Source organism: Tamandua tetradactyla, chromosome 3, assembly GCF_023851605.1.
Source record: "Tamandua tetradactyla isolate mTamTet1 chromosome 3, mTamTet1.pri, whole genome shotgun sequence".
Lineage (NCBI taxonomy): Eukaryota > Metazoa > Chordata > Mammalia > Pilosa > Myrmecophagidae > Tamandua > Tamandua tetradactyla.
The window spans coordinates 175,497,092-175,524,629 of NC_135329.1; the positions used below are offsets into that span (position 1 = coordinate 175,497,092).

The following is a 27,538-nucleotide window of genomic DNA, read 5'->3' on the forward strand; positions in this document are numbered from 1 at the left end:
CAAATTTGTACAATTTGCTATAAAGTTATAATCCAAAGAGAAATACTGAGCATAATACTATACTGAATAAAAAATGACATGACAGGGCAGGGCAACGGAGACTCAGCAGGCAGAATTTTCACCTGCCATGCCAGAGACCCAGGTTCGATTTCTTCTTCTTCAAAAAGATGACATGACAGTAAAACCATGAAAAAGGGATACAAATAAATTTTCATGCTAAATTTACAGACAGGAAAGGGAGATTACATGTGATTAGATCTTCTTTCAGTAGAAACTTGTTTGAGCTAAATAAGATTAAAATTAAAGGTTTTAGCTAGGAGATTCACACTTAATAAAATGCGAAAACACATTGTACTAATGCAGAATGAATCTGGAGTAAAAGAAACTCTTACAGTTTTTCTACAATAAACTAATAACTTGAACTAACTACATATAACCTAATATTAGTCCAAGTGATAAAAATTAAATTCATATTTAGGTAATTTTTAGTGAACTGCAAAAAAACTTTTTTGATTTTTAAAACTATTTTTTTTCTTCATACAGAAGACAGTGCTGTCTTTTATTTCTTCATTCTATGGTACCCACAATTTTTCTCAGGAATCAATAAATAATTGTCTATAGGTCAGCAATTGGAGAGGGGAGATACTGCTGCATCATTCCTTTTCTCCTTTGCATTATTTCAGTCTATATATTTTTTATAACTCATATCAGTGTACATCACTGGTATAGAGTGTATAGAGAGGATATCGCCCTCAAGAAACCTAGAAGTAGGTGGTCAGAGACAGATGGAATTGCTGCACAGCATAAAAGAAAAAAACAACATCAAAAACAACTATCAAAACCAAAACATAAACCCAAAGGACCTTCCCTATAGGGCTCATTTCTGAGTTTAATATGTCATAGGAGAGTACCAATTATAAGTAAATAATAGCCATACTTCTTATTTGGGCAGGAAAACAGGTTGAAAATTCCCTAAAGAGATCATGTGAGTCCTTCATATTCAAACTCTAGCAACCATCACATCTGTACAATTATGTTTATACCTAAATTTCAAGTTGAGCCATATACATTTGCTTTATCTTTGTATTCATAAAGAAGGATGTTCTGAAATATGTTTAAGCTAAGGGCAAAATAAAACTCTCCCTAGGATATTGGGAGGGAAAGAGGAAAAAAAGAGAAATGAATATATAGAAGAAACCCAGTGAGGTAAGAAAAACAGAATCACAAAGAAGAGAGAACACAGATATCAAGGGAATTAAAGGAAATCAACAGCTTCAAGTTATATTTCTGACATATAACTATATATTTTCAAATCAATACACTATTTTTGAGATGCCAAAAGATAATTAAAACAAAGCACACCAACAAATACTGTTTATAGCTTGTCAAACATTCCACTTTGGCCAATATTTCTTTTTCACTTGACCTACTAAGGAATTTTATTATGCTAAAAGTTTAATAAAAATGATAATTTAACATTAAATGCATAAAGCCCTAAACTCAATCATTAATTCAAAAATATTTATTAAATGCTTGTGCTAGGTATTATGGGAGACATGGTGATATATAAAACAAATTTCCTACTTTAAAAGAAAAAACAGTGAAGCAATTAAGCAAAAAAGAATTTTATATCTAAACCAGCTCTTTACTTTAAAAAACTCACCTTAATTATGATAATAATAATAATAAACATTTAGCAATCCTCAGGCAACATGCTGGGATCTTCACATTATTATTATTTTTTTCATTATTTTTAATTCTACTAACTTTTTTTATACCTACATGTTTTACAGAAAAAGCAACTGAAGATGTTAAATAACTTGTCCAAATGTAAAACAGCCAAAAGTGGCAGGGCTTGCTTAATTTTGAAATAACCACAAGTGACTCTAAAACCCATGTTCCTTCCTTCAGACATATGCTCAAGTGATAGAAATGTATTTGAATAATTTTTAATTGATAATACTTAAAAAGGTGAGCACTGGAGCAGAACAGAATTTGTTTATTGTAAAACTGCATCTTCCTACATTTTATTATCTCTCAACTATAGAGCTAAACTTTATTATGTGCAGTGTTCATTTATAGTACATACTGAATGCACAGAATAGAAAATTCCAAAGGACAGGAATCTTAAAACAAAAGTCTTAAACTAGGAATCTTGAGAAAAAATAGAAAAATAATGTTTCAGGTACTTAAGAATTCCTTAGAGGAATAGAGTTCCATAAATAATGTTTTATCAAATGATTATTAAAATGATCATAAGTTAAGAATGTTTGTGTTTGTTACATTTTTAAAAAAATTCAAAAATAAATAAAAAAAGATAAATAAATAAATAAATTTACAGCACAACAATGTGAATGTAATTAACACCACTGAATTATATATTTGAATGTCATTAAACCAAAGGAAATTTTTAGGGAGTGTGTGTATATGTGTGTATATATATATTATTAGAATAATAATATGTGTGTATACATATATAATTAGAATAAAAATTTCAAAAAAACCAAAGGACTGAACCCTAATGCAAACTATGGACAAAAGTTATTAGTATAATAATGCTGTTCCAACAATTAGAACAAACGTATCACACAAAGCACAATGTTAAAATAGGGAAACTATGTGTGTGAAGGAGAGGTATATGAGATCTCTATCTTTTCTGCATGATTTCTCTGTACACCTAAACCTTCTCTAATAAAAGTAAAAATAACTAAAAAATAAATTTACAAAGCGCTATATAAAATTTTTATGTTCGGACTTCAGGGTCAAGATGGCGGCTTAACAAGGTGCGCATTTTAGTTTGTCCTCCAGAACAACTACTAAATAACCAGAAACAGTACAGAACAGCTCCTGGGGCCACGTCAGTGACCAGACCCACAACGTACCCCAGTCTGGACCAGCTGGACTAGCTGAAAGCCCCCCTAGAACCTTAAGTTTCCAAAGCTGCGGCAGCCGGAGCTCCTCCCTCACAGGCTGCTTCCCAGAGGGGAAAGGAAAGGGACTTTACCAGCAGCAGGAGCTGAGCACAACCAAACTTCAAGTGTGGAATTAATTCACAAATTCTGACCACTAAAAATAGGCCCCCAGCTTAGGTGAACCTGGTCAAAGCGGAGGTTGCTCATTTTTGCCCCAGTGCCAAGGGGGCAGGGCTGACGGAAAAAGGGGAGGAGGGGGGAGGAAACAGAGGTTTTTGTGGCTGTGTTTCTACAAAGGCTTGACTGCCTTTGGATATAGCAGCAGGACTTCTCCGGCTGCAACTGCCCCAGGCACAGGCAGAGGCAAGCTCGTTTGGGGGCTTGTCTGGAGCCTGTGCCTTCCCCAGAGGAGGGGTGAAGCCCAACTCAGGTGGAATCCCTCCCTCAAGGAATTCAGACCCCAGGGCTCAGTAATTTGAAGCCATTAAAACCAGCCTACAACCTCTCCTCTGTCTCCATCACGCCCCCAGCAGGGAGAGTCTGCCAAAGTTAAAGGCACCGCATCATCTTATGCTGGTGAGACTTGCAGGCAGACAAGCACCACATATTGGGCAGGATAAGAAAAACAGAGTCCAGAGACTTCACAGGAAACCTTTTCAACCTGCTGGGTCTCACCCTCAGGGAAAACCGACACAGGTGACTCTTTCCTCCTGATAGGAGGCCAGTTTGGTCTGGGAAAATCTGGCTGGGGTCTATAATATCTAAGTAGACCCTCCTAAGTGTGTATGGGAGAAAGGTACCACACAAGCAGGGCAAGAAACAAGAAAACAAGAACTGAAAAATTCTCCTCTGTTAAACAAAACTTAAGCTAGAGGTCCAGATAAAGCTGAATTGAATGTCAAAGAACAGATACACAACAGATTCATCCAGCAAAAAAAACCTAGGTAAAAGAAGTGAAAGCAATCTCCAGAATAAACTAATTAAGGTAATTGAATGCCTAGACGCCAACAAAAAAATAACAAATCACACTAGGAAAATTGAAGATATGGCCCAGTCAAAAGAACAAACCAACAATTCAAATGATATACAGGAACTGAAAAAATTAATTCAGAATATATGAACAGACATGGAAAACCTCATCAAAAACCAAATCAATGAATTGAAGGAGAATATAAAGAAGGCAAGGAATGAACAAAAAGAAGAAACTGAAAGTCTGAAAAAACAAATCACAGAACTTATAGGAATGAAAGGCAAGATAGAAGAGATAAAAAAACAATGGAAACCTACAAAGGTAGATTTCGATAGACAGAACATAGGATTAGTGAACTGGAGGACAGAACATCTGAAATCTGGCAAGAAAAAGAAAATATAGGGAAAAAAATGGGAAAATATGAGCAGGAACTCAGGGAATTGAAAGACAATATAAAGCACACGAATATAAGTGTTGTGGGTGTTACGGAAGGAGAAGAGAAGGGCAAAGGAGGAGAAAAACTAACGGAGGAAATTATCACTGAAAATTTCCCAACTCTTATGAAAGACTTAAAATTACAGATCCAAGAAGTGCAGCATACCCCAAAGAGAATAGATCCAAATAGAAATACTCCAAGACACTTACTAATCAGAATGTCAGAGGTCAAAGAGAAAGAGAGGATTGTGAAAGCAGCAAGAGAAAAGCAATCCATCACATACAAGGGAAGCCCAATAAGACTATGCATAGATCTCTTAGCAGAAACCATGGAGGCGAGAAGACAGTGGGATGACATATTTAAATTATTAAAAGAGAAAAACTGCCAACCAAGAATTCTATATCCAGCAAAATTGTCCTTCAAAAATGAGGGAGAAATTAAAACATTTTCAGACAAAAAAAATCACTGAGAGAGTTTGTAACCAAGAGACCAGTTCTGCAAGAAATACTAAAGGGAGCACTAGAGACAGATACGAACACAGAAGACCTATTTCAGAGGACTTTTAAAAAATACTGAAAATTTCCAAAACTTCCTATCACTTTCAACTTACCAAATTATAAATTCCTAATAGAAGTGCTTCAATGCAACCATTACTCTGCCTGTCTCGGCTAACTGTAAGTCGTAGGTAAACCCATATCAATTCAGGCAAAAACTGCAGTGTGAACCTCTTAAGTCGAACTTCCGAGCTACGGTAAAGCTCAAACAGCTGGTGGCAGACAGGCTCCAGGAGCTAAAAGAAAAATAAAGTTCATTAGTTATTTCCATTCTTTAGAGAACAGCTGTACTTTTAAAAGGCACATACACTTTTATGGCATTTTAAAAATAAATTCTCAATATTAATTTCTATATGTTTTGAATTAACTCAACCAAACCTTTTAATTCCTATATATGTAGAAACCACACATTAAATTGACCAAATCACTAACTATAAGAAGTATTTGTGCCCATATAATATCAGCATACCTTTCAAAATATTATACTACTAAATTATTAGATGATAAGTTTTTTAGCCAAGATACTATATATTTGGTGAGTTTCTCTTTCTGTTCTTACCAACTCTTACTATATTCCATTTTAAAGTTTCCAGAGAAAGAAAATAATTTCAAATAGTCTGGAAATAGACATTAAATTTCAATTCAGAGAATGATTTAAAATTATATACTACTCAGCAATGGAGCAGTATATAATTTTCTAACATTACAGTTGAGAATCAAAAATGCAAGCTAATATTTTAAATATAAGTGAAACAAATTGATTACCTTTATGTTTTAAGAATGATTTAAATTCCAGTATAGTATTTATATTAGAGATTTTGAAAAGTATACCAAAATATCTTTTTCAATATTTAGTTGGCTAATTTTTCATATATTATACAATATAACTTATGAGGAAACCTAATGCTCTTGAAACCTGAAGATAATGAGCAAAAGTTAAAATAAACTTCTCTACTTTTCCCCCCAAATTATACTACTAATTTAGAATGGTTTTGTTGGAATAACTGCAGATTGCACAAAACTAAACTGGCTATGGTTTTAAAATGAAGATCAAACAGTAACAAGAAAGTATAAAATAATTTTAAATTAAAATTTAACACTCCTTACAAAATGAAAAATAATCCAGTAATTTTATCTAAATACCTCTATTCTGAATGATTAAAATAATGCATATACATTTGGGAATTTGCTTGAATGTAGCTATATATATTCTTTTTTTTTTTTTTCACATGGGCTAAGGCACCGGGAATCGAACCTGGGTATCCAGCATGGTGGGTGAGAACTCTGCCAGTGAGCCACCATGGCCCACCCTATATATATATATATATATATATATATATATACATTACATCTATATATACTTATAAAATAATCTAAGACTCTGAAAAATCACTACTTTAACAAATGTAAAATTAAAAGTCAGCAAACCCTATGTCAGTTTTATAGTTAATATATATATGCATTCAGCATAGCTCTAAAGTTAAAATTTTATACACACATACATATCTAGTAACTACTAAGCCCTATATGTGAGTCACTATCATAGAATGTCAAAATCTTAAAAAAAAAAAAAAAATTCCAACTCTTCCTTTATTCTGAAGTCTAGATCACTCAACTTGACCTAACTCACAAGAAGTTAGTGGTGGAGGAATTTGTTAAATCCAGGTCATCTCACACCAAACTGATGCTTTCAATATATCATATTTCTTATACTAAAATGGAGGTGCAGTAGGAGTGAGAGCGGTGTAATGACAAAATAGTATATTCCATGCGGTGCCAATAATGAAAGGTAACAAGCTTTTGAAAATAGTCAGTTGTTAGAATCCTTCTTAAGTGCTGATGATAATATTCAGGTCTTTTCAGGAATTAAAGATTGTTGCTCTCATAAATACTTTTAATAAAAAAATACACTTATGTTTCAAAGTCACTTTCCTCTTGAGTAAGAAAAGACTCTTCAAAGATTGCCTTCTCTAAATTTGATTGGTCATGGTATAATTATATTGAGTGTATGTTACAAATGACCTGTAAATCTCCTTCCTCAGTAGGAAAAAGCATTTAGAAAATTCTATTTTAGTTGAAAATAGAGAAAAAATATACTTGCTAAAATTATTACTTTGTTCTGGCAATCAATCCAGTAGCTTTTAAGCAGATATCATTGCAAAGTAAGAGGTATAAATTTTAGCCATTCTATCTATTAACATCTTTACCTCTAAACATATGAATCATATCATCATGTTCTCAAATTCTCAAAATAATAAATTATTCTGATCTCCCCTAAATGACACTATAATTCACATTAAAAGATGTTAAAAAATATTATCCTTTGGGTTAAAAAATAAGCTTAAAAATAACTGAAACATTCCCCAAAGTCAGCAAAGACTGTTTTGACGTGATGATTACTAAGAGACATGTAATCTAATGAATATAATGAAGCTAATAGCAGTTTGGGTGGAATAATGGAGAATGAAGCCCAATATGAGTGGGTTAGAGAAAGAATGTGAGGTAAGGAAGTAAAGACAAAATTATAAAGCAATATTTTATGAAGTTCATATGTGAAGAGGGACAGAGAAATGGAATAGACGATAAAAAGGAGGAGACCTTATTCCATTCAGCAGAAAAGGAAAAAAAACCAATGATGGCGAGAGAGGGAATAATTGTAGGAGCAGAGTCTTTGAGGAGGCAAGAGAAGAGGGGATCCAGACCCAAATGGAAGAGGTAGTCTTTGATAGAACCTGGATACTTCATCTACTGAAAAAGAGAAAGTGCAGAAGAGTGTGGGCAGAAATGCTTGCAAAATGGCAAAAGAAGCGAGTTCTCAACTATTTTCTTTTTATTCTTTAATGATAAAGAAAGGAAACTAAAAATGTGGAAGAAGTAGGGTAAGAGTATGAGAAAAGATGTAAAATGAAAGGTAGAACAGCAAGGAATTAAAGAAGGCTGCATGACAGGATCATGTACTCATCTGAAATTTGCAGTTCTGAATTTAAAGTGGAGCAAGTCAATAAAATTGTTTTTTTCTAGGCACGTTAGCCGCTCTAGGAACAGGCATAAAGTTGATGAATGGCTAGGTTTTATCCAATGTTGAGATTGTGCCCAAAAAGTATAAACTGAGGGAATGAGAGGGAAAGAAGCTAAGAATATTTGTGAGGGAATAATTGTAAAATGCATCATTAAAATTTAGGTTGCAGTGACAATATCCACATGGCAACATAAGATATTTCCTAAATAATATTTCCCAGAGATTTAAGGAATAAAAGGACAAACCCCACTTAGTTAGAACGCTGGTGGACAGGAGAAACTGCAGAAAGACTCCACAAATGCTGACTAGAAGAAACAGAAAAATTTCAGGTAGGAAAATTCCATTCTAGACCTGCCAATCTGTTTCAGTTCCCCCTGCCCTCACTTATCTTGCACTGCTTGAAAATCACACAGAGGTAGCATGGCCTGACTCCCTTCCTTCACAAAAACTGTAGAGTAATTCACAGCAGAGACTTTGAAATCCATTTATATCCACGCACAGAGACCTAAGTCTGTAAAGATGCAAGCAGAACACAAACCACTGAAGAGTCCTGCATACAAAAGGGCCCCCAGTGGGTGCAGGACAGAAATAGAATATTGACAAGAACTGCTGCACCCTCACTCAATCCCGTTGCAGTCAACTGGGCCACCTAAAGGCAAAATGGACCTTTCTGAAGTGACACACCTCTCTGGACTGACCACATTTGGCTCTCAAGGACGGGATACTCTAATGGGGAAGAAATCAGAGGCAGAAAAGCCTCACAGAAAAACAAAAAGGGGGATTAAATAGAACTGTTGTAAGACAGGATGGGTACTGGAATTGAAGGAAAGGAAAAGGGGGCACTGAGTGAGGGAGAGAATTTAAACAAATCACAGAGGTGGGGAGAAAAGTATGCACAAAAACAAAAAGAGCAGATCAAGATTCCTGGAGAAGGAACGGAGGAAAGGAAGCTCTTTCCTGGAGGTGAAACAACTGAACTAAAAGTGAAATCTTAAAGATTACACGGCATATCCAGAGCAAGAATCAGATGAAAAAGAGCAGAGAAAAATCTGAATATTTAAACACGGGCTACGCTTACAGGTCTAGAATAAGCTGAACCAAGCATCAAAGAAGAGTTTTTTTTTTTTTTTTTTTTTTTTTTTAAAGGAAGGAAAGACAGAGAAGGAAGGAAGGATGAAAGGAAGGAAAGGAGGAAGAAAGGGAAACATCTTTAAACATTTTCTTGTTTTATTATATTTTGTTTGTTTGTTTGTTTTTTACATGGGCTGGGGCCGGGAATCGAACCGGGGTCCTCCGGCATGGCAGGCAAGCACTCTTGCCCGCTGAGCCACCGCGGCCCGCCCTCAAAGAAGAGTTTTAACACAAAGCCAATTAACAAGAAAACCCAAGGAAAGAGAAACTGACCTTCAGAGTAAACTCGTCAAGATAATCAGATGCCTAGACATCAGCAAAAAATTATGAGCCATACTAAGAAATAAGAAGATATGGCTCAGTCAAGGGAACAAATTAAAACTTCAGAAGGGACTCAGAAGTTGGAACAACTACTCAAGATATTCAAACAAATCTTCTAATCAATTCAAAGAGATGAAGGGAAAAAAGCATAAAGAACTAAAGAATATTAAAAAGACAATTTGTGAGCATAAGAATTTGAAAGTATAAAAAGAAAAGTAACAGAAATTATAGGTATGAAGGCACATTGGTAGAGATTAAAAATAACTAGAGGCATAAAACAGGAGATGTGAACAGGCAGAAGAAAGAATCAATGAATAAGAAGATAGGACAATCAAAATCATACAGTCAGAAGAACAAATAATAGAAAAAACTGAGCAGTGCCTCAGGGATTGGAACGACAGTACGAAGCACTCAAACATATGCATCCTAGATGCTCCAAAAGGAGAATGCAAGGGAAAGGGGCAGAAAGAATATCTGAGGAAATAATGTACAAAAATTTCCAAAATCTTATGAAAGACATAATGTACAAGTTTAAATCCTAATAGACCCACTCTAAGACTATACACTACTCAGAATGTCAAATGCCAAAGATAAAGAGAAAATTCTGAAAGCAACAAAAGAAGAGCAATTTATCACATACAAGGTATCCTCAGTAAGACTAAGTGCCGATTTCTCATCAGCACCATGAAGTGAGAAGGCAGAAGTATGATATATTTAAGGTACTGAAAGAAAACACTGCCAGGCAAATATTCTTCCCCTGGCAAAACTGTCCTTCAAAACTGAGAGAGAGTTTAAAATATGTACAGATAAACTGAAACTGAAACAGTTCATCAACAAAAAACTTGTCCTACAAGAATTACTAAAGGGAGTTCTACAGGATGAAAGGAAAAGACAGGAGAGAGTGGCTTGCAGTAGTGTAAAGAAATGAAGATCATCAGTGAAGGCTACTAAATGGGTAAATGCTAGACCCAATAGTACTGTAACCTCAATATACAACACTACTCTTTAGTTAATATGAGTCAGAACACAACTGAACAAGAAAAAGGCATATTTCCTGATACGGGCATGCAAAATGTAAAGTAGGACAAAAACAAAATGAAAAGGGGAAGCAGATAGATTCAGGCGCAGAGAATATGCTAAGTTTGTATCTTTCCAAATTAGGTGTAGGTTGTGTAATAAAGCCTAAAGGGTATCTCCAAAGAAATGTTTTGTAAACATACAGAAACAGAAATGAAAAAGGGATCAGATACATCACAAAAGATCAACTGTATAGAACAGGAGGTGGCAATAGACGAAAAGAGAAACCAAAAAAAGAAAAAGATATGACATAAAAACCAAAAGACAAAATGGCTAAAGTACTGCCTTTAGAGTAGTAACACTGATTATTAATGGATGAAACTAACCAAAGGACACAGATGGACAGAATGCACTTAAAAAGCATGATCCAGCTATATGTTGTTTACAAGAGACTCACCTTAGACCCCAAAACACCAATATGTAGAAAGTAAAAGGATGAAAGATGTTCTATGCAAATTGTACCCAAAAAAAGAGCTAAGGTAGCTATGCTAATACTGGACAAAACAGACTTTTAAGTTATAAGAGACAAAGACGGACACTATATATTAAAAAAGCGGCAATCTACTAAGAAGAAATAACAATCATAAATATTTATGCACCTAATCAGGGTGCCCCAAAATACATGAGGCAAACATCAGTAAAACTGAATGGAGAAACAGACACCTCTATGGTAATAGTTGGAGATTTCAATATACCACTCTCATCAACAGAAAGAATATCTAAATAGAAGATCAATAAGGAAAAAGAGAACCTTAATAATATCATAAATGAAGTAGACCTAACAGACATATGCAGAACATTACAACCCAGAACAGCAGGATATATATTCTCAAGTGCTCATGGATCATTCTCCAGGATAGATCACAGGTTGGGTCACAAAACCCATCTCAATACATTGAGAAAGACTGAAATTATACAAAGGATTTTCTCTGACCAAAATGAAACAAAGCTAGAAATCAGTAACTGCTATGGGGTATGGAATGTTTCTTTTTAGATTAATAAAAATGTTCTAAAATTGATTTGGGGGACAAGTGCATGTGGATGGATTGTATGACATGTGACTACATCTTGATAAAATTGCAAAAAAAAAAAAAAAGCAGCTAACTGATACATCAACCTTTCCTTCTAATATTAAAGGAATAATGCTCCACTTATTAATTCATTGTGTATCAGCTCCCAACCCACCCTTCTCTATTCTGCTCTGGGAGGTTGGGGCTGGGATTCTGGAAACCCCATTTCTCATATTCCTACTGGTTCCTTATTAGGCTCTGCCAATAGGAACCCAAAAAACTTGTAGGGCAAGTTTTCTTGTTGATGAACTGTTTCAGCTTCAGTTTATCTGTGCGTATTTTAAACTCTCTCATTTTTTAAGGACAGTTTTGCCAGATAAAGAACATTTGCCTGGCAGTGTTTTCTTTCAGTATCTTAAATATGAGATCTTATCATGGCTAGAAATAAAAAAATTATGACTTCAGAGATAAGAGGTCAAGATGCATCGTTCATTATAATCAGCCAGTTGCCAGAATAATTTTTTAAATGCTACAGCTTCCAAAATATAATAATCTCTGAATGTTATATATTCATTTCCACATAAGAAACTGTTCAAAATATTATAGAACACATCTTTGGGAAATAATTTCAGTGTTAGTTTAGAAATCACATTAGACAAAGAGTTCTGTTATTTCATAATTAATCACAACTTTGGCCATAAAACAGTATAAAAGGCCTTTGGCATTTTAGGATTTCCCAGTATCAGAAAAGCAATTTGGGTTGCCTTTATTTTATTGTCTTTATATAAATACTGATTCTTGTGAAATGATCTATAATTCCAAAAAGAAAACAAACAAAAATGCTGGGGATGAGGGATAGAGGTAAGGGTAAAATGAAGTAATCTAAAATGGTGATCTGTTTGGGAGTTTATGGATATTAAAGCTTTTACTCCAAGAGAGCCCTTAAAAATGTCACACACGAACACCTATTTTATTTACATACTATTATGTAATAAAGTTATGGTGGTTTTTTAAAAATTAAATGTTTCCTCAAGAGAAAAAATTTAGAACTATTACAAGTTTACAAAACTAAAACTAAACAACAAAACTAAAAAGTTTTAGAAAGCAATTTTTAAAAATTATAGGATTTTTTTGGTACTGTTAGGTAGCACTATTGGAAAACCAGAGAGCCTCACAAAGTGACATTTGTAGAAGACATTTCAAAGTATAAGTTCAGATGTTTATTTTTTTAATGATTTACTTTCATCAACTTAGAAACAAGTCTTTTATTCAAAAATTAAAATTTCTGACTTCTGACTTAAATTTTTATAATATTTATGTACCTGTGCTGTTTTTTCTAAGCCAGAATTTAATATATGAATTGTAATGTAAATAAAGTTAATAAAATACTAAAATGAAACAAAAGAAATAACCCATTCTAGCTCAACTCCTCATCACACTTGTAAACCTATAAACACATTTGAGGGTTGTCTCAAGGCATCCTCAAAGAACTTATGGTAATCAAAAGAAATGACATTTTTTTAAAATCTTCTTTTAGGTTCAAATAATTGAACATAATTAAGAACAAGTCTCTGTGGAATACATCATTTCCCTTCTTTTTCCATTTCATTTCATGACTGTTTATTGACAATTATTTGGAATATTCTAATTTCAGAATTTTTCAAGGCACATTATTAAGCCAGATGTTTATAAAAACAAATATATAATATAAATGAGGGCCTTTAATCCTGTATAGCTTAATGTAATGCCTGGATATATCCCATAATATATTACGCAGAAAATAAAAAAGTATTGGGAAAGTCCTTGAGGGATGGGAGAGAAAATATGGAATTATTAAATTTCACTGCTGGAGAAACCCCGGATATTGTGCCAAACATTAGGGACACCCAAATCAATAGGCCAAGCCCTTGATCTTGAGGCTTGCTCTTCTGAAGCTTATGTATGTAGCAGAGAAGCTTAGCCTACCTATAGGTATGCCTAAGAGTTACTTTCAGAGGACCTCTTTTGCTGCTTAGATGTGGCCTCATTCTCTCTAAGCCCAAATCTGCCAGTGAAATCATTGCCCTCCCCCATACATGGGACATGACATTCAGGGCTGAAAGTCTCCCTGGTGACATGGGAGATGATTCCCAGGGATGAAGCCGGCCCTGGCACTGTGGGATCAATAATTCCATCCTGACCAAAAGGGGGAAAAGAAGTGTACACAAATAAGGTATCAGTGGCTGAAAGTTCAAATAGAGTCAAAAGGCTATTCTGGAAGTTGCTCTTACGCAAGCTTCAGTTAGACATTGCTACCTATCATAACTTGCCAAATACCAACCAAAACCATACCAGCCAATCTTAAAGAACACCTAGGGCAATATATAAAATCTACAAAGGTTCCATGCACTAGGGTAACTTTCCAGAAACCTACAGCTTTCAGATCGGTCCTTGTACCAGATAAGTCCTCAAACCTAGAGGCCCAGACTCTCCAGAACATCAGCTAGTTCCCCATCTCTGTATTGACAGGACCTTTTAACATGAAAAAGTTAGACTAGCCATAGTCCAAATACCCCTAAAGAGTGAAAGAAAGATTAAAGGTGACAGTGGAGTTATACAGAGAAGGTAGGGTTTAACAAATGAGTATGAATGCTGAATCACTATATTGAAATTTTTTTAGTTTCTACTATCTTAGAGCAAGTAGAAGTAAAAACCTAAAATTGTGGAATTGTAACCCATACCAGATTCTGAAATCTGTCGTACAACTAATTGTTGTGCTGTGCTTTGAAATTTATTGCTTTTTTGTACATATGTTATTTTTCACAAAAAAGAAAAAAAAATCTATTGTGATGATACAAAAATATTTATTCCTTCTAGCCTCCAATGCTTAGAGCAGCTAGAAGGAAAAATCTAAGATGGTATGGTAGCCCATGACAGACTCTGGTATCTGTTCTGTAACTACTTGTGGAAGAGTGTTTTGAAAACTATTGCTTTTTTCTTTCTTTGCTTTGTGAATGTGTTATATTATACAATAAAAAATGTTCAAAATATATATTTATTCAAGTTTACCAGATTCTAGTAATGCTAGCCTTTCCTTCCTTGTCATTATCCCCTTTCCCTTCTTCAATGGGGTTCATTATCAACCCAATTACAAAGGGCCCACAGCCTTGCCAGGTAATTCTCATTTGCCAACAGCACCAATGATCATCTATCAAAGGAAAGAAATAAGGATAAAGAACTACTTTGCCCCTTGTGCAACCTGTCAATGTAAAGAATATATTTTGGGGGAATAGGCAAGTAAAAAGTAAAGAAGGAAAAGGATACTTTTTTACAGATTTGTGAATCTCAACAAAAATGACAGCATTTAAGAACCTCATTTTTTACTTCACCATTCTTCTAATCAATATTTATAAATTGTTTATTATGTACATTACAAAGTACTAGATTCCAGGGATGTAACAAAGATAGAATATCTGCCCATGAAGAGCTTATACTCTAAAGAAAAAACATAAAACACAAGTCTTAATAAGCAAAGTTTAAATAAGTTAGCACAAAACAAAAGATAGGGAATATACACATTCATTATTCAAACCCAGAACTTTGAAAACTGCTGACCAAGAAAGATATGTATGTATATACATTACTCATATCTACAGTTATAAACATTTAGAAATCCACAGCAAGAGAAAAAGAGCCAAATGAATCCTGCAATTGCTGCTACAAATAGCAACAGATGCAAGCCTAACTGTGAGTCAATCCAAGTTTAGGAGATAGAAAACAGTTAGTAAGCAAGCTTTTAGTGATAGGACAAAACTGAATATGCACTTTTAAGTTAAGCTGCTGGTTAGGAGATGATTACCTGAACTTCTTCAAACTCACTCCAGTACACTGCAGAGGCACTCTGGGAGGCTGTATCTGGGAAGATAAGAAGCTACTTTCCTGTGTGTTCCTTTCATTTAAAGCATACATGAAATCAGTGGTGATAAAATTGTATATCATACTAAAGTGTAAATGGAAAGGGAGTGTGTGTATTTTGTATAAGTTGACATATGGATTCTATAGCTGCAATATATAGATACATTTTTGCTTCTTCCAGCTCAAGACTGAATACTAGGAATTCTTATTCTAAGTTCATTAATCTTGAGTATTTAGACTGAGAAAATGCTTTCCCTGATCATTTTAAAGCTATATTTGCTAGTATCATCATTTCATGTTACACACATTTGATTTCACTGATTAGAGTGATTATATATAGTTCTATATTGTCAACAAAATAAAAGCAAGCAATATTTAAAATAAATCTCAAATCAGTATAATGCTAAAATCTGGATTCTGGAATGGGAAATAGTCACAGACAAAAGTTTCAAATTAAATTATCTATTGAGATAATGGTCCCTCAAATCAAGAATCAAAACATGCTGTCCTCAACAGGAACATATTTTAAAATACAAAAAGGTAGAAAATAGAGAAAGTCAAAGCAATTTAGAATGAAAAACAGTGGCAAGTTTTCTAATTCCACAAGGAAGGATATTTTTTTAAAGGAGGGAAAAATCATAAAATTTTTATGTGTTTTATTTCACATATTTCATTTTACTATGTTGAAATTACTTTTCCTACAAACTCTCCTACCTCATTATTCAAATCTTGGATAACTTTATAGAGGGCTGGTACCAGTGCTTTTTTCCGGTGTAAAGTTGCTGCATAATTGGTGATCTGAGTGTCAGGTAATGCCTACAAGAAACCACGAAAAGAAAACAAAAAGTGAACTTACTATTTCGGAAGTAATGAACATCATTTTACATGTTTGCTCCTGAAAAAAACTTACAATTTTTAGGAAAAGCGCAAACAATTAATATAAGGAAGATATATAAAATTACATATCTACTAGATAAATTACTGTTGTAGTGAAAAGCATACACCATTTACCTTTAACAGTTTCTGTAAATAATATGCTCTTTTTAGTAGATAAATAATTTCAGGATAAGTGTAAATTATTACAAGGAACTAAACATGTGAGTTAATAAAACAAATTATATTATACAATTCTTCTAAAAACTTAACCATGAAAATTGATTAGAAATCATAAATATTACATCAAGATTTGCCAAAAGAGGTCATCTTAAACTAATCTGGCCTGAAAAATCAAATAATGTTAGAGTATATTTCAATTCTAGCATTTTATGTTTAAAAAAAAAACATTTATATCCATGGAGTTAATAAATTACATAGTTTTCAATCAAACCACTGCATGGCTTTTAATTATAGGAAATACAAACTTAAGGCATTAGTTCTATTTTGTGCCTTATTAAAGCTTGGAGGCTTCCTCTCTTTTATTGAATAAATTTTAGAATTCAGATATGCAGGACATGGATACAAAAAACTATTTTCATTTTTACATATTATTCTCTAGCCCTTAACCTATTAGTATTTTTTTTTCAGAATTGTAGTTATAGAAACACATGATTTCATATTTTACCATTTTAACATCATATAAAAATTTCACACCAAATTTTTTTTGGGGGGGTGCATGGTCCAGGAATCAAACCGGGGTCCACCACATGAAAGGTGAGCATTCTACCACTGAACCACCCATGCACCTCCATACATCATATAACATTCGTATAGGTTTCTCCATAGAAAACATATTCACTAGCTGTTTGGATTACTAATATCTAAAATCACATAACACATTCTTATTACCAATCCAATGTACCTTGAACTCTGATAACCATTCTTCCACAACACCACGTTCAGATCCCAGCATCTTCTTCTACCTTCTATTCTTTCTTCTATCTCTGAAAGAAAAAAGCACTGAACATATTATTAACAGAAGCTACTAAAGGTAAATTATGTATGCTTCTCACTAAAACAGAAATTTATCTAGTAGATATTTTATATAAGGAGGCTTGTGTTTAGAATGAAGTGCAATTAAACCAAAAATTTTTTTCAGAAATTTTTTTTAAAAGACATGTTTTAAACATATTATTTTAATGTTTTCATATTTTCCACAGCAACTGCACTTAAAAAGTAGTAAAGATAAGTTTACTAAGTAAAATCAACTGCACACTGGGCAAGATAAATGCATAGTCTATAACTGGAGCTCTTCCCAATATATAACTGGAATAACTTACACATCATGGAATGAACCACGGGAGAGATTATAAATGAAAGAGCTAAATGAGCTAGAAATCAGGAGTCATGTACTTCACAAACTGATTATAAAAGTATTATATTATGAACAGGGCTTTTGAAAAAGGTAGAGCTATGTTTTCTAAATGGAAAAATGTCCATGTAGAAAAAACCAAGTTATACAAGAATATGCAGACTACAAGTCCATTAAAAAATTATTTAAAAATGTGAAAAGAGCTTGGAACTAAAACACAATTCCTTTAAAAATTACATAAAATGTAAAAATACTTGAACTAAAAAAGCTTATAACTAAACTATTAAACTTTTCCCTCCAAGGGAAGGGATTATTGAGACTATTCTAATTATGTAGTTTTGAATTAAAAACAAAAATAAGCATGTACTATTTTTAAAAAGAAATGCTAGTTAAAAAAAAAAGACTGAGAAAATAATAACAAAGTACTTGACGTTCTAGCCAGACCAATTAGATGAGAAAAAAATAATAATAATAAAAGACATCTAACTGGAAAGGAAGAAGCAAAATCACATCTATTTTCAGATCACATGATCCCATATGTAGAAAATCCCAAAGAATTCTAAAGAAAGCTATGAAATATGAAAGCTAATAAACAAATTCAGCAGAGTTGTGGAGCTCAAAATCAATACCCTAAAATCAGCGATGCTTCCAAATACTGGCAATGAACAATTTGAAAAGAAAATCAAGAAAACAATACTATTTTACAATAGCTTCTAAAAGAAAAAAAAATATCTAGGAATAAATTTAATCAAGAATGTAAAAGACGTATATTATAAACTATGAAAAACTGCTGAAAGGAATTAAAGAAAATCTAAATAAATGGCAAGACATCCCATGTTCATGACTTGGAAGACTTAATATTATTAAGATGTCTATAGTACCCAAAGAAATTTACAGATCCAATACAATACCTATCAAAATTTCAGCAGCCTTTTTTTATACAGCAATGGAAAATCCAATCATCAAATTCAAATGGAATGGCAAGAGGTCCAGAACAGTCAAAGGAACATCGAAAAAGAACAAAAGTTGGAAGATTTTGAAAGTGAAAAGACACTTTACAGAATGGGTGAAAACAGTTATAAATTATGTACCTGTTAAGGTTTAATATCTAGACTATATAAAGAACTACAACTCAATAACAAAAGACAAACAACCCAATTACAAATGGGCAAAGGACTTGAATACATATATCTCCAAAGAAATTCCTTAGTACTATTAAGAGTAGAAATTCCAGGTTTTCTGTCAAATCTCTGTAAGTTAAAAAAAAACTTTAATAGCTACTGACTGCAAATAAGATTTTTATTTACAAAGTACCTAAGTATGGTAGAACCTTTTTTTTTTTTTTTAACATGGGCAGGCACCGGGAATCAAACCCAGGTCTCTGGCATGGTAGGTGAGAATTCTGTCACTGAGCAACCATGGCCTGTCCTAGAATCATTTTTATTAAGCTTCAGATAAATTACAAATAATTAAAGCCTACATTCATTTCTTAGAAAGTAATTTTTAAGACTTAAATTCAACATCTTACTCTTTTATTTCCCTTTCCTCCCAATTCGTTTATGAAACTAAAACAAAAGAAGCCGAGTTGTTAATTTGCATTTATAACATCTCTTCTTCTACTACTTCATTACCTCTAATTACTCCTGTGACCCACAAACTCAACAAGATATACTGAATTTTATATTCTCTTAGAGAAATACTCAGACAAGGAGAAATGCTTGCAATATATTTACTATCATGTTAAGAAGAAAAGCACAGTTTCATTGCAGTGGTGACAGAAACAATATCTTTTCCAAAATAATTAGAAACTTTCAAAAACTCCCATATTACTGGATATTAAATTGTCAAGACTTTATTTTTCAAACCATAACCCTTTCCAGCACTTTTTTTTTTTTTTTTTGACATGGGCAGGCACCGGGAATCGAACCTGGGTTTCCGGCACGGCAGGCAAGAACTCTGCCACTGAGCCACCATGGCCCACCCTCCAGCACATTTTTAAAGCATATGATTGTTACATATACATAACAATTTCTTCCTGTTCTTTTTATAAATGGACTACCTGAACATAGAAGCCTAAATATATTTAAATATAAAGCTTTCTATTTCCAACATTTATTAACATGATCTATAAGATTTTCAAAACTGATACCAGAACATTCAAGAGATTCTATTGCCAAAACATTAAAAAATTAATACACCTAATTGTTGTAATATACATGAAAGGGACATGGAAAAAGATGTCATAATATATTTTACTGTATTTTAAAAATCATCTTGCTTGCTTAGTTTAAGGCTTGAATCTTCTAAATTTAAAAACTAGGCTTATAGCTAACTTTTTAAGCAATCTAGAAGTTACTTTCATGTGATATGAGTTAAGATTTAAATTAGTTTATTTCTCTCAATAGTTCCAATCGTTTTAATACCATGTTTGCAGATCCATTCTTTTTCTCACTGACTTGAAATGTTACTTTTATCATATACTAAATTCTTACATATACTTGGAATTATTTCTCAGCTAATTTCCCCATTAATTTTATATCTCAACTGCACCATTTTAATTATCGTCGCTTTATAATACATTTTAAAAGCAGTTTTAATGTATTTTAATGAGATATATTAACACACTATGCAATCCATCCACACTGTATAACGACTCACAGTATAGTCATAGAGCTGTGCATTCATCACCACAATCAATTTTAGAATATTTTCATTACTCCAAAAAGAAAATTTCCATCCCCCTGTACCCTCCTATTATTGACTGCTATTGTATCTTTGTTACAGCTGATGAAAAAAATATTGAATTACTATTAACTATATTTCATAGTTTGCATTAGGTGTATTTTTGTCCAAATACCACCCTATTATTAATATCATGTCATAGTGACATACATTTGTTATAGTTCATGAAAGAACCTTCTTATATTTCTATCATTAACCAAAGTCATAGCCCACAACAGGGTTCACTGTGTCATACAAACCCATGTTTTATCCTCTAGCTTTCCTTCTAGTGACATACACAACACTACATTTCCCCTTTCAATAATAATCACAGACATATTAAGCACTGTTAATTACACTAACAATAATGTGCTGCCATCATCACCATCCATTTTCAAACACTACTGATTTTATGTTGATCTTGTATCCTGTGACTCTGTTGAACTCGTTTATTAGCTCCAGTAGACTTGCAGATTTTTCAGGATTTTCTAATACGTAGGATTATATCATCTGCAAATAGTGAAAGTTTTCCTTCTTCCTTTCCAAAAGGGATGTCTTTTATTTCTTTTTCTTGACTAACTGCTTTGTTAGAACTTCTAGCACAATGCTGAATAACAGTGGTGACAGTGGGCATCCTTGTCTTTTGCTAGAATTTAAAGGAATTTAAAGAATTTAAAGGAAAAGCTTTCAGTTTTTCATCAGAGTATGATGTTAGCTGTGGGTGATTCATATATAACCTTTATCTTGTTGAGGAAGTTTCCTTCTTTTTCTATCTTTTGAAATATGTTCATCAAAAAAGGATGCTGAATTTTGTCAAATGGCTTTTCTGTGGTGATCGTGATATCCATGTGGTTTTTCCCTTCCGATTATGTTAATGTGGTATATTACATTAATTAATTTGTGAACCAGCCATGCATACCTGGGATAAAACCTATTTGATAATAGGGTATAATTACTTTAACATACTGTTGGATATAATTTACAAGAATGCTGTTGAGAATTTCTACATCTAGAGGCATCTGAGAATTTCATCTGTAATTTTCTTTTCTCGTAGTATCTTTACCTGGCTGTGACATTTAGGGTGATATTGTCCTCACTGAATCAGTTAAGTAGTAGTTCCCTCCTCTTCAATTTTTTTTGTAGGGAGATTTCTTTTCTTTTTTTTTTTTTTCTATGCTACACGGTAGGAGTCACATTTCATTCTTTTTCCAAGTCACTATCCCATTATTACAGCACCATTTGTTGATTTTTTTTTTTTTTTTGGAGGTGGGCACGGGCCAGGACTCGAACTGGGGTCTCCAGCATGGCAGGTGAAGATTCTACCACTGAAATATTCTTGCACATCCCTGTAGGGTGTTTTTTTAATGATAGATTTGATCTTTACTTGTAATTGGTCTGTAGATGTCCACTATTTATTCTCGATCAGTGCACGTTGTTGGTGTTTCTAGGAATTTGTCCATTTCATCTAAGTTGTCTACTTTTGTGACATACAATTGTTCAAAGTATTCTTTTATGATCCATTTTTATTTCTGTGAGGTTAGTAATAATATCCTCCCACTGATTTCTGATTTTATTTCTTACATCTTCTTTATTTTTTTTGTCAGGAGTTGTGAATTTTGTTGATTTTCTCTCTTCTTTTTTTAATTCTGAATTTCATTTGTTTCTGTTCTAATTGTTATTTCTTTCCTTTTCCTTGCTTTGGGGATGTTTTGCTGTTCTTTTTCTAGTTCCTCCATGTGTACAATAAGGTCTTTGTATTGGTGCTTTCTTCTTTTTCACCGTAGGTATTCAGGCCTATAAATTTCCTTCTCAGCACTGCCTTAGCTCCATCCTTTAGTTCTGATATGCTGTGATCTAGTATTCATTCATCTCATGGTATTTACTGACTTCCCTTGTAATTTCTTCTTTGACCCACTGATAATGTGTGTGTAGTAACCTTCCATCTACTGGATTTTCCCATTCTCTGCCTGTTACTCATTTCTAGCTTCATTTCATTTTGGTCAGAGAAGATTCTTTGTTTAATTTCAGTCTTTCTCAATTTATTGAGATGCATTTTGTGATCCAACATGTGATCTACCCTGGAGAACGATCCATGAGCACTTGAGAAGAATGTATATCCTGCTGTTCTGGGTCGTAACATTCTGTGGATGTCTGTTAGGTCTACTTCATTTATCACATTATTAAAGTTCTCGGTTTTCTTACTGATCTTTTTCTTAGATGTTCTTTCTATTGATGAGAGTGGTGTATTGAAGTCTCCAACTATTACAGTAGAGGTGCCTATTTCTCCATTCAGTTCTGCCAATGTTTGCCTCATGTGTTTTGGGGCACCCTGGTCAGGTGCATAAATATTGATGATTATTTCTTCTTAGTGGATTGTCTCTTTTATTAATATAGATTGTTCTTCTTTGACTCTTGTAACAGCTTTTCACTTAAAGTCTCAGTTGTCCAATATTAGCATAGCTACCCTAGCTCTCTTTTTTTGGTTACTATTTGCATGAAATCTTTTTCTAACCTTTCATATTCAACCTATTTGTGTCCTTGAGTTTAAGGTGAGCATATAGATGGATAATACTTTTTAAACCATTCTCCAAATCTGTCTTTCCATTGGAGATTTAATCCATTAATATTCAAAGATATTACTGTGTAAACAGTATTTACTTCAACCATTTTATCCTTTGGTTTCTATATGTGATATTTTATTTTTCTCTTTTTATCCTTTTAATTATGCTTTCTCATAATCTTCATTACTACACTCTCCTCTAAACCTTTCTTTCCTGTCTTTTCCTTTCAGCCTGGAGAACTTCCTTTAGTTTAATTCTTGAGGTCCGGTCTCTTGTTGACGAACTCTTTCAATTTTTGTTTATCTTTGAATATTTTGAACTCTCCCTCTTTTTTGAAGGACAGTTTTTCCAAATAAAGAATATTTGGCAGTTTTAATTTCTCGGTAACTTAAATATATACTACTACTGACTTCTTGCCTAATCTTTTGCTGGTTTCCAAGCATCTGATTATCTTGATGAGTTTACTCTGGAGGCCAGTTTCTCTTACTTGCCTAGGGTTTTCTCGCTTGACTTTGTGCTAAAGCTCTTCTTTGACACTTATTCTAGACCTGTGACATAGCTCCTTTTTAACTGGTCAGATTTTCTAGCTCTTATTCTTCTGATTCTTGCCCTGGATATATGGTACAATTTTTGAGATGTAATATTTGTGCAATTTTTCACCCCCAGGAGAAAGTTTCCTTTCCCCTGTTTATTTTCCAGGAATGTTGATCTGTTCTCTTTGTTCATTTGTCTGTTTGCCTCTATAGGTTTTCAACATTCCTTTTGTTGTTCTATCTGCTGTTGCCTGGAGGACAACTTCTAGGAGGTGGGTCACCCCGTAGAAGACTCTCCCAAGTCAGAATTTCCTAGTCAAATAGGGACATGGACCCACAAAGGGGCAATAGCTCGGTTCCAAAGTACCCTGGGAAGGAGACCTGAAAGACACCAAGCTTCTCTGATGGTTCCCCAAATCTGTGCTTTTCTGGCATTCCCAGCAGATGGCACTCATAAGCTAACTGCTTCCTTTAGTCCTAAGGTGGTACTGTGCCCTTAAGTCTCAACTGACTCTGTCCCTTTGAGAGGAGGAGTCGAAACAGAGGCTGTCAGCCAGTTTCGTCTGCAGCCATTGAAACCACAGCTGGAGCCAGGACCCATCAATCTGAATTTGCTAATCAAAAGTGATCAACAGTGCTGGGCCATGCCCCCCTCCCCTTTCCTTGGGAAATTTCTTCAGCATACTTTTCCCCAAAGACCTAAGAAGATACTGCGTCTTTCAATCACCCCTGCTTCCACCCAACAGAGTCAGGGTTGAAACAGAAGCTTCCACTTGCTTTCTATCCTGGGCTGGTCCTCAGAGACAGGACCCATTGTTCTGAATTTGCTAAAAACAAGCTGTGCTCAGTGTTCCACCATGCCCCCTTTCAGCTACCCATTCCTCCCACTCTCCTCACCACCCCCCATTCTTGGGGAAGAGAACTTTTATGTACAGCTAGACACTGGCTCCCATGGCAGTCTGCCATGAGAGTAGGGAACAGGCAACTGCCTCTGCACTGTTGAGAGCTCTACTCATTGATCTTTACCACAGTTTATCAGTCTCTTGTGTACACTGTTCTTCTGGTCTGCAGAGCCCCTGAACAGCTGTTTCAGACAGCTCCTGGCTGTTTACTACCTGCCGTAGAGGATGAAATGAGTCCTCGAGCATTCTACTCCACCACATTACATATCCTTTTTATTATATAATAGTACAAATTAGAATTCCTGTTTGCTTCATTCTTCCAGATAAATATTAAACCTATTTTGATAAGTTTCTTCCACACACCATTGCGATTAAATTTGTAAATTAATTTCAAGTAATATCCTCACAATTATTTTTTATGTGTCTTAGAACAAATTTTCTTCATATAAGTTGACTTATTTCCAAGTAAGTTAATTCCTAGGTAGTATATATATATATATAAATATATATATATATGAATAGATAGATAGATATACTTTTGCATATATAGAAATACTTTTGCTGCAATTGTGATTGGGATTTTTTTTTCCCCAATATTCTTCCTAATTAATAGATCTTGTTATACCTCAAAATTTTTAAAGTCTTAAAAAATCAAAATCACTATGTTACTAGATAATTATTTAAAATACTGAAAATGTTTTAAATCAAGATTTCTATGTCTTAGGAAAATCACTAAATTACTAAGCAATGTTTTGGTTAACTATAAGAGATCAGAAGATTTTAAAAGTGTGTTCTATATTACCTTATAGATAAGGACAAGATGAAACTATGATTAGTCAATATTTTTTTCAAATTCTCTTCAAAGAACATAGACTGTAAAAGAAACTCAAACATTAATTTAAAAAAGAAACACAAATCTTAACTTGATACACAGCATATCAGAATCCCTATCCAACAAAGACCCAACATATATATTTTGAAAAAATTCCCCAAGTAATTCTGATGACCATTCTCCAATGAAAGAAAAAAAAAATATCACAGGTTAAATTTCTTATTGAAATTCTTTCTCATCTCCCCTATAATCACAGATTTGGTACATTAAATCTCTTTAGTATCTACTAATATATTTTAAAAGTAATAAACTTAAATATTTTTAAATAGAGAAATACAGTAGTGGTAGTAATAAGTGTACTCATAATACTACCATTATTTCCTCATCTCTATGATACCACTATCTTTTTCACTTTTTTTTATTGTATAATATAACATATATACAAAGTAAGGAAAGAAAAAAGCAATAGTTTTCAAGCATTTTCAACAAATAGTTACAGGACAGATACCAGAGTTTGTCATGGGCTACCATACAATCATCTCAGCTTTTTCCTTCTAGCTGCTCTAGAACATTTTTTTTTATCATCACAATCAACTTTTTTTTCTTTTTAGTGAAAAATAACATATATATATATACAAAAAAGCAATAAATTTCAAAGCACAGCACAACAATTAGTTGTAGAACAGATTTCAGAGATTGATATGGATTCTAATTCCATAATTTTAGGTTTTTACTTCTAGCTGCTCTAAGATACTGGAGACTAAAAGAGATATCAGTTTAATGATTCAGCATTCATATTCGTTTGTTAAATCCTATCTTCATTTTATAACTCCACCATCACCTTTGATCTTTCCATCCCTCTCTTTATGGGTATTTGGGCTATGGCCATTCAACTTTTTCATATTGGAAGGGTCTGTCACTAATGTGGAGTGGGGAGATAGAACTACCTGATATTCTGGAGAGGCTGGGCCCCCTAGGTTTCAGGACTTATCTGGTCCGGGAATCCATCCGGAGGTTGTAGGTTTCTGGAAAGTTACCCTAGTGCATGGAACTTTTGCAGAATCTTATATACTGCCCTAAGTGTTCTTTAGGATTGGCTGGAATGGTTTTGGTTGGAGTTTGGCAAGTTATGATATGTAGCAATGTCTAAGTGAAGCTTGCATAAGAGTGACCTCCAGAGTAGCCTCTCAACTCTATCTGAACTTTCTCAGTCACTGATACTTTATTAGTCACACTTCTTTTCCCCTTTTTGGTCAGGATGGCATTGTTGATCTCAAGGCGTCCGGGCCAGACTCATCCCTGGGGGTTATATCCCATACCGCCAGGGAGACATTCACCTCTGGGAGTCATGTCCCATGTACGGGGGAGGGCAATGATTTCATTTGCAGAGTTGGGCTTAGAGAGAGTGAGGTAACATCTGAGCAAATAAAGAGGTCCTCCAGAAATAATTCTTAGGCATACCTATAGGCAGGCTAAGCTTCTCTGCTACCTACATAAGCTTCACCAGAGTAACCCTCAAGATCAAGGGCTTGTCCTATTGATTTAGGAGTCCCTAATGTAATGTGATTCAGGCATTACATTAAGCTATACAGGATTAAAGGCCCTCATTCTTGTTTTGGGCTCCCTTTGTTTCAACTGTTCAAATAAGCTATTCAGACAGATTGTGTTATGTGCTACAGAAAATTTAGGCTATGGACAAAATAAAATTTCTTCGTTTGGTCTCAAAGACTAGGTGCAGTTCTAAAATACACCCAAAGTCTTCCTTACCCCTGTGTTCTGGATTACCTTAATCCTCAACTAATTGGCTTCATCTTATCTCTAAATACCAGGTTATACATACATAAAACAGATTCTCAAAATCCAGAAATAACAATTACCACTCTGAACTAAACGTCTCTGCTATAACTGCTATAAGAGGTTACAATCTAGGCTCCTGCTTTCCTATAAGCATTTCCTAAAGGAGACTATATAACAATTGCTTTCATTTCTGGCTTATTTTGCCTCTCCAAATGTCCCACAGGTTCATTCACATCGCTGCACACCTCACAACTTTGTTCCGTTCTGTAGCAGCACAATATTTGATCATATATATATATTCCATCGTTCACCAATCTACTTCTCAGTCAGTACATCCTTGAGCACCTGCATTCATTAGGCATCATGTATAATACCCAAGTCCACAGGCCATCAATACTCTCAATTTTAGATAATGCCATTGTTTCCGAGAGAAAAATAATCAATAAACACACCCTCACTAAATAGGAACTTTAAACCTTCTCTTAACTCTTGCCCCTTCCCCCATTATTTATACCTGCTGTTGTTGTGGTACTGCTGTTTTCCTGATAAACGTAGTCCATAGCATGTGATACCAGTTTTCCCCCTGTACCCTGGACTTAAACACTCTTTATACACAAATC

General features: G+C 34.0%; 1 protein-coding gene across 14 annotated transcripts in view; it reads right to left on the bottom strand.

Annotated features, from left to right (window-relative positions):
- Positions 1-27,538, bottom strand: part of HYCC2 (hyccin PI4KA lipid kinase complex subunit 2) — a 118,780-nt gene that overhangs the window by 32,629 nt on the left and 58,613 nt on the right. For 12 of the 14 annotated variants that reach the window (XM_077154655.1, XM_077154661.1, XM_077154662.1 and 9 more), the window contains 3 exons: positions 17,123-17,204; positions 16,039-16,140; positions 4,929-5,108 (listed from right to left, as the gene is read on the bottom strand). In XM_077154655.1, the coding sequence (XP_077010770.1) occupies positions 4,929-5,108; positions 16,039-16,140; positions 17,123-17,173 (333 nt within the window). In that variant the 5' untranslated portion in view covers positions 17,174-17,204. Of the gene's footprint in view, positions 1-4,928; positions 5,109-16,038; positions 16,141-17,122; positions 17,221-27,538 lie in introns of all 14 variants that reach the window. The other 2 variants (XM_077154657.1, XM_077154659.1) reach the window with 1 other exon arrangement.